This window comes from Phalaenopsis equestris, unplaced genomic scaffold, assembly GCF_001263595.1.
Source record: "Phalaenopsis equestris unplaced genomic scaffold, ASM126359v1 Scaffold000321, whole genome shotgun sequence".
Classification (NCBI taxonomy): domain Eukaryota; kingdom Viridiplantae; phylum Streptophyta; class Magnoliopsida; order Asparagales; family Orchidaceae; genus Phalaenopsis; species Phalaenopsis equestris.
In genome coordinates, this window is record NW_018164763.1 from 45,710 (window position 1) to 53,679 (window position 7,970).

The 7,970-nt window shown below is 35.2% G+C and overlaps 1 protein-coding gene across 1 annotated transcript in view; it reads left to right on the top strand.

Annotated features, from left to right (window-relative positions):
* The first annotated feature begins 3,970 nt into the window (after nt 1-3,970).
* Nucleotides 3,971-7,970, top strand: part of LOC110025667 (DNA-directed RNA polymerase III subunit RPC3) — a 53,446-nt gene continuing 49,446 nt past the window's right edge. Inside the window, exons 1-3 of the mRNA XM_020726273.1 lie at nt 3,971-4,200; nt 4,279-4,426; nt 4,500-4,618. Of these exons, the coding sequence (XP_020581932.1) occupies nt 4,132-4,200; nt 4,279-4,426; nt 4,500-4,618 (336 nt within the window). The 5' untranslated portion in view covers nt 3,971-4,131. The remainder of the gene's footprint in view (nt 4,201-4,278; nt 4,427-4,499; nt 4,619-7,970) is intronic.

Here is a 7,970-nt window from a genome sequence, read left to right on the forward strand (position 1 = left end):
CTACCGAACAAGAGTCGACATGCATCTACTACCATATCTAGCTTGTCGGCAACACGTAATTTTTTTTAGATATTAAAAACAATCTTTTTATTTTATTAATTGAATATAAAACTAATAATTTGTTGTTTTAAGGTTCTGCTCTGGACCTAGACTATTCATGTCATTCTAGATATCATTCGAAGCAAGTACGACTCAATATACTTGTCATGGAAGGAGATTCAGCTAGCCCTTCAAGATATTTGATTTAAGGAGTGTGACTTGTATCTTTCACAAATATCTTAAGTTGTTTTATTTATTTATAAAATGAGCATAATAACTGTAATTTTACATACATAATTTTCCTGATGCCCTGAGCAAGAGGCACACATCCAATTCAACTTTGAGGGCAAGGGCAACGATCGCCTCCGAGACATGTTTGATGATATGTGAAAATCATGACGATGCTTTCTGTGGCTCGGAGAGGATGTTTTTGCCACACTATTGAGATTCTGGGATTCCCCGAACTACCGGAAGAAGGAGTAGGTAAAGCTGAATAGGCGGTCAAGCTATGGAGGCATGGGGCCCTCCAAGTATACCAGTGGGGCAGTCCCACATATAGAATGCAAGCGGAGGCTAGTAAGATTTCATTCATTCTTTAAATTTTTCTATTGTTCAAAGATGTATTATAACTATTTTGTTATATGGATAGACTGTGGAAATTGAATAAGAGCCCTTCGTTGTCTATGTCCATGAGTGCACCCAAAAGAGATGGTTCGACCTGTTTTGGATCGACGACATATGCTAAACTAGTTTGATGTTAAACATGCTAGCCTTAACTGAATATAACTACCTTTTTTGTAGGAGAGATTTAAGCTGTTGAAGGAGAGCCGATCCCTGACATCGAGAGGTATTATGATCTGTGAGCGTGATCATTCCGAGTATGACATATGGAGGGAGGCTGCTAAAGGGAAGAAGAATGATCCAATCTATGGGCTCGGGTTGCAGAGGTTTGCATATGACAGTCACCCATCCACCAGCGCATCTTCAGCTTCTACCTCTACTGCATAGGATGAGGAGAGTAGGTGTTGTCGCATTTGCTGTTGACATGGAGTTTTGTTTCACTCAGCTAAGGTCAAAGTTGGAGGCTAGCATGGAGGCCAGGCTGAGGCTGAGTTAGATTCCTTCCGACTGCCAAGGCAGTGACACCATTGGAGGAGGAAGAAGCGACAAAGGTCGCTGAAGATGAGGATGAAGAGATAGAGAATGATGATAGGGGGGTATATTTCTTTTTTTAATGATTATGTTGTACATTTGTATAAATATTTTTCATGTGTACAATGATGTATATATTTTAGTTAAATGCATTTTATTTATTTATTTATTTTACTGGATAATTTACTGTTTGACTGCAATCCTACTTTGTTAAATGCTTGGATTGACATATTAAATGTTGTGATAATGGATGCAATAATGTAAATTCGAAAGGAGGAATCTGTTTTTTTGCTGATGCTACAGGTTTCCTACGACTTATTATCAATTTTGTGACTACTTTTAACATATACACAGTCAAAACCATCGACTAACCGATGCACTTATTTACTGACGGTCAACTGTGTTGACCGCGTGACACTTTTCCGACAGTTAATCCTTCAGTTAAAAAAATTGACCCATCATCAAGACATAACCGACGGTTTGCTTGCATCAAAAAACCTCGGGCGTGGCACAATGTGTAAGCTGTCGCTATTACCGATGGAGTAATCGTTGGTTCATAGAACCAATGGAAATCGACTATTTGAATTGTCTAAAAAATGTTATGACATTAAGTTATATGCTGGTAATTTCATGCAGTCTGAATATCCGTCGGTTTTGAAATTACCTACAAACGTTTTACCTACGAGCTTAAAGTCATTGATAAACCATCATAAACAGTAAAAATTACAGTGTTTTCATCAGAATCGCCGAAATTTGGTCATCGAAAAATATCATTATTTCTGTAGTGTTATTTGATCAACACTAAACAATAATATATATTTATCACTTTATAAAAGAATAACATGTTAATACATCATCGTATATATAGCATTTCATCAAATAAAATTCTTCATATTTATATCACACATCTTTTATGTATTTACATATCTAGCACCTGAACTTACATATTATATTCGGAGATTTTACATAGCACCCGAAACATGAGATCTTACGAATGTCCCACCTAAACTTCACTTTTTACGGAGGGTCTCTTCGGAAGAAAATGATGGTATAATGTTGCAAAAAGAAGTCCAAAACTCCCATCTTTCTCCTCTGCCGTTGAAGAAGTCCAAAACTCCCATCTTTCTCCTCTGCAGTTGATCGGATCACAACATACAAAAATCTCATACAAAAATCTCATACAAAAATCTTCGAACATACAAATATCTCTGAAGCTCCTATCATGCTCCTTCTTCTGCTCCAATCCCACATACCCATCTTTCTCCTCCAGAGATAACAAAAATGAGGCGTACGAAGACTCCAAAGGCAATTACAAGGATTTCTGAAACCCATATTGGTCCTCCTTTCACTTTGATTCCACTCGAAATCCAAGGAACTCCCATATTTCTCTTCCAATGGCGACAATGTCGCAGCCTACAAAGACCAACGCCAATGGCAACGACAGCGTCACGAAGTACAAAGATCTCTGAAACTCCCATATTTCTCTTCATTTGGCCATGCTCTGATGACTTTATAAATGATATTAATAGTGTATATTAATTTTGTTTTTTATTTGAGTGTTTTGGCTGTTGAGGAAGTAAATATAGAAGTCTGTGAGAGATGCAATATAAAAAATTTGGAGTGCTATGTATGTAAATCCCCCTTATATTAATGATAGTTTTGTGGCATAAATCTATAAATTGAAATATAAATTTTACTTTAAAAATACACTGCCTTTACACACAACACACAATTCTTAAGCATTTACATATCTGACATCTAATCTTTAACATAAAAGAAAATATCTACCATTTTATTGTTAAAAGCGAAATACATCTTTTCATGCGTATGTTTATGCCACCGATTTGTTATAAATGTAAATATTAAAATCCTGGTGTTAGATATATAAATATATAATGTGTTATATATATAAAAATTACCTTTAAAATATAGATTATAGTGGTATTTTTTATATGTAATTAAGAAAATAGAGGGCGCGTTTGAGGCGGCGGTGTGGTGCCTCACCATAATTTTTTCTGTTTGCTAAAGCTATATTTTGCCACCTTTTTAAACAAGCTGCAGTTTAAAACTACGTTTTGCCACCAGATTTGATTAATTGCAGTGACTGTTAGAAAACTAAGACCTAATTTTTTTAAAAAAATTGTCATAGTCATCACAACTTTTTGATTACAAATTTCTTTTACTACCCAATTGGGTAGTTGGATGAGGTCTGTAAGAAATAGAAGAGAGATGTTGTAATGGGTCGGACTTAATTCCAAACACCGAATGTCTCCTGTATAATTCATTTTTTTATTTGGAGATAGACTTTAACCAGTGAAACCGTTCCTCCCAACTATAAAAATAAACAATAGAGTTCTAACATAGAGAAAAGATAGTACAAGGGACCCCCATACCAAGAGTAGATCCCAACTTGTAGTATTCACGGTAGAATGATGGATAAAAGAACCTATATCAATGGATTTATTATGCTGGATACAACAGTTTAAGAATGCTCGATCCTTAGTTACTTCAATAAGATTATTAGATGAGAGAACTTTGCAGAAATGAAATAAGAAAATAATTCACGATTGGCTCTTCAAATAGTTGCAACAGTCCCAAAAAAAAACTCGTGTATGATCATGTAAATATAAAAACATAGAGGTTGGATATGTAAATATATAAGAATTGTAGGGCTGTATGTAAATGAGCCTCATATTTTTTAAGATTGTTGCCATAAATCTTTGTATAAAAGTGTTTTTTTATCATATATTGATAGTTTTGTTGTGATCTTAAAATTTTAAATGTAAATACCTCTAAAATTGTTGAGAAGCTTTGGGGTTTCGTTTTTCTTCACAGCCAACATCAACGGTCGTCATATTCCTCGTCGTCACCGGCGGAGCCCCGTTCTGGAAACTTGAGGCCGCCGCGCTTGATTTCTTCTCGTTTCTTCGGGTGTCGGAAATGGTGGCACCGCAGGGAATCAAGTACGCCGTCAGCCTAATCGCGGCCCAATTCGGCAACGTCGTCGCTGTAAGCCCCCTCTTCCCCCAACTCGCACGCTTCCATTTTTTTTCTTCTTCCCGTAGCTCTAACCCTAGAAAACCGCAGAAGGTCTGCGAATGTCTCATTCACCGTGGATCCCTCTCTTTTATGGAGGTCGTTCGCTTCACTGAGCTTTCCCAAGGACAGGTGAAGAACTGTCTTCTTGTTCTTATCCAGCACAACTGCGTCCAGGCATTCTCCGTCCCCAAAACAGGTTGCTCTATACCCCAAGACCCACGCCCACCCCGCCTTTATTTGGTTAATCACTCTCTTAAAGCTTATTGCAGTTGGGTTGGGCGGCGTCACTAAGCCCACCACACTTTACATGGCCGTCTTCGATAACGTTATCCACCGAATGAGATTCTCGAAGTTCTTGCTCGTAGTTAAGGAGCACCTCGGTAACCAGGTTAATTAAGCTTTTTTTTTGTTTTCATAGTTGTTTATATTTAATCATACTTCCATGTCTTTATCCAACACCAGATAGGTTATTAAGAGAGAAAAATTGGAACTGCTAAGTTGATTTAACTTGGTGTGAGGAAAATGTCTAGTTCTATAAAAGATTGCCTTTTGTAGTTATAGAAGTGCTTATCAATAGATTGTGCATTAGGGAGAAAGTTTGACTATGAAGTGAGGAACTATGAAAGTTTATTGTGAACAAGAAATATAAATTGAAAGAATTAGGAAATGAATGCCAGCGAGATGTGTAATAATAACACAAGCTAGAAATTTCATGTATATGCCAGCTAATAAAGTTAGAGCTACATCTTTTGATGATTTGCATGGTAGGCTGGGACTATGGAAGAGTAGAAGGATATATCAAGGATTAAAACATGACAATGAAGTTCTAAATCTTTTTGTCAAGTTAGACGCATCAAGAGTTAAGCTAACAAGATTACTTGAAGATGAAGAGATCAATAAAAATAAAATTTTAAATTGAATAATAAGTTTAATAAGGAAAACTAAGATATATATAGATGGAAAAAAGGTTAAGTTGAGCTAGTTTTGAAGAAGATGCATAAAGGTGAAGCTTTAGGTCAATTGTAAATAGATATCCTAAAGTCTAATAGATTGGCAGATGATCGAATGGAAAAATTTTAAAATTTACATTGAGAATGAAAGAGTTGTTGACCTCACTTTTGCTACAATTGAGCTCAACCTTTGCTCACACACTTTGGTTGGATTCAAGTGTCTTTTAGGTTCTTTCATTAGGGCTGTCAAAACGGCTCGTTGTTCGCTACAGCTCGTGTTTGGCTCGTTAAAAAGCTTGTGTTCGATTCGTTCATTAAGTTAACGAGTCAAACACGTACATTTTTTTTTTTTTTTTTTTTAAGATTGGCCAGAGGACCAGCCTTCTGACCAACCTCATGTGCCTAATAATTTCATCCCGCACATAGGTTGGATCAAATCCGTGACCTCGGGGGTCTTACAAATTGCCAACCAACGGGTCACGGTTGGCGGCACATTTGTATATGTATGCTTATTCAATTAAAATTATTAGTTAAAAAATAGAATAAAAATGTATTAAATTATATTTAAATGATGTTTTAATATATAAAATAAGATTTAAATCTTGCCCCAACCCTTAACATTTTACGACTGCGTGATTAGGGTTGTCAAAATGACTCTTTGTTCGCGAACAGCTTGTGTTTGGCTCGCTAAGAAAACGAGCCGAACACGAACAACGATATTTTTTAACGAGCCGAACACGAGTTTAGACTGAGCTCGCTCGTGTTTGACTCATTTACACCCATATCTATCATTATGGGGTATTGCATATACCCTATGATTTGAACTCATAGCTGTCTAGCTTGGGCCTCACTCTTATCATCTAGACATATTTTCTTTCATTGAGTCGAGCACATACTAACTCAATTGAATTCTTACATCAAGCAACCAAGTGGTCCATCTTTCATGTTCTTTGACTAACATTAATCATGTCAGTGGAGACGTGGTCATATTTCCCATGGCCATCTAATACAGTTAAACAAATACTCATTTGGACATTGATCTTAAGCATCTCTGATTTTTGGATTTGTTATACTTTCGATACATCATCTGAGTTAGACTCTCTTATAATTAAGCATATATGGGTCAACCAAACTTAAATTCCTCAAAATCAATTTTTCTTAATATTTCAGAGGTGGAGGCCCTAGTCATCATAGATATGCGGGACTTTTGTACTTTTTATATATCATTCACAATTGAGCTTTCTTATCATTGAGCACGTCTGGGTCAAGAAAACCTAAATACTTCAAAATCAAATATTCATTACATCTTATAAAATTATCATTTTTTCCACTTTATAAGGTCCTGTTTTCAAGGAAACTCATGACCGTAATGATTTGTTCTCTAATCTGTGGATTCAATCACCTTAGAAATATGTGATGCATTCTACAATTTTGACATGGAATTTCATGTTTAGGTTTAAATCATCCGATGATGCCTGATTTAATTATTTGATTGTGTCTCAATTATCAATATCTCAAACCTCAATTCAAATATATATTTTTGGTTTAGCTTGACCACCAGTTGAGTTAACAAAATGCAAATATAGATCGATTGATTACTTCAACAACTATTTTAGTTTTTCAAATGGGTCCAGTTAATCAAAACTTAACTACAAGTATACATATATTCTCTTGGTTTAATCATATGTCTGAGCCCAAATTATTAAAACTTAGGTGCTTGTTCTTCATTACATTAAATTTAGATCAAACTGCACCCTTCACCTTTAACTCATAAGCCATAGTAATGACCCCATGCACATAGCGAAGTTCAATATGTCCAGTGTCAACTCACAATCCCATGAATACAGTCATTCATTTGATTTAATAAACTTCAACAGTTGAGTCAATACCCCTTCTCTCTAGTTCAATATGTTTCTAGACAAAGTGTGCATATAAGGTTTAATACGTTCAAAGACAAAGATCGATTGTTTGATCTGATTCAACATATCATAGTGGCAGAGTCAGATTCCTCTTCTTCTAATGTAACATGTATGAAGATTGAACTTCATTTTTGTTTTCCATTTTTGAATTCAATGCATTAGAGACCGAGCTAGAGACTTTTGAATATTGAGCTTGAGATTGCTTCTTGTTCATTAGGATTAAAACATGACAATGAAGTTCTAAATCTTTTTGTCAAGTTCGACGCATTAAGAGTTAAGCTAACAAGATTACTTGAAGATGAAGAGATCAATAAAAATAAAATTTTAAATTGCATAATAAGTTTAATAAGGAAAAACTAAGATATATATGGATGGAAAAAAGGTTAAGTTGAGCTAGTTTTGAAGAAGATGCATAAAGGTGAATCTTTAGTTCAATTGTAAATAGATATCCTAAAGTCTAATAGATTGGCAGATGATCGAATGGAAAAATTTTAAAATTTACATTGAGAATGAAAGAGTTGTTGGCCTCGCTTTTGCTACAGTTGAGCTCAACCCTTGCTTACACACTTTGGTTGGATTCAAGTTTCTTTTAGATTCTTTCATTAGGGCTGTCAAAACAACTCGTTGTTCGCTAACAGCTCGTGTTCGACTCGTTAAAAAGCTCGTGTTCAATTCGTTCATTAAGCAAGTGTGTGGAACAAGTTAACGAGCCGAACATAAACACTTTTTTTGTGCTCGATATATAAACAAGCCAAATACAACCAAATATTTGCTCGTTTGTATTCGACTCATTTTGACTTGAATACTACTCATCATATATATATATATATATATATATATGTATATATATATATATATATATATATATGTT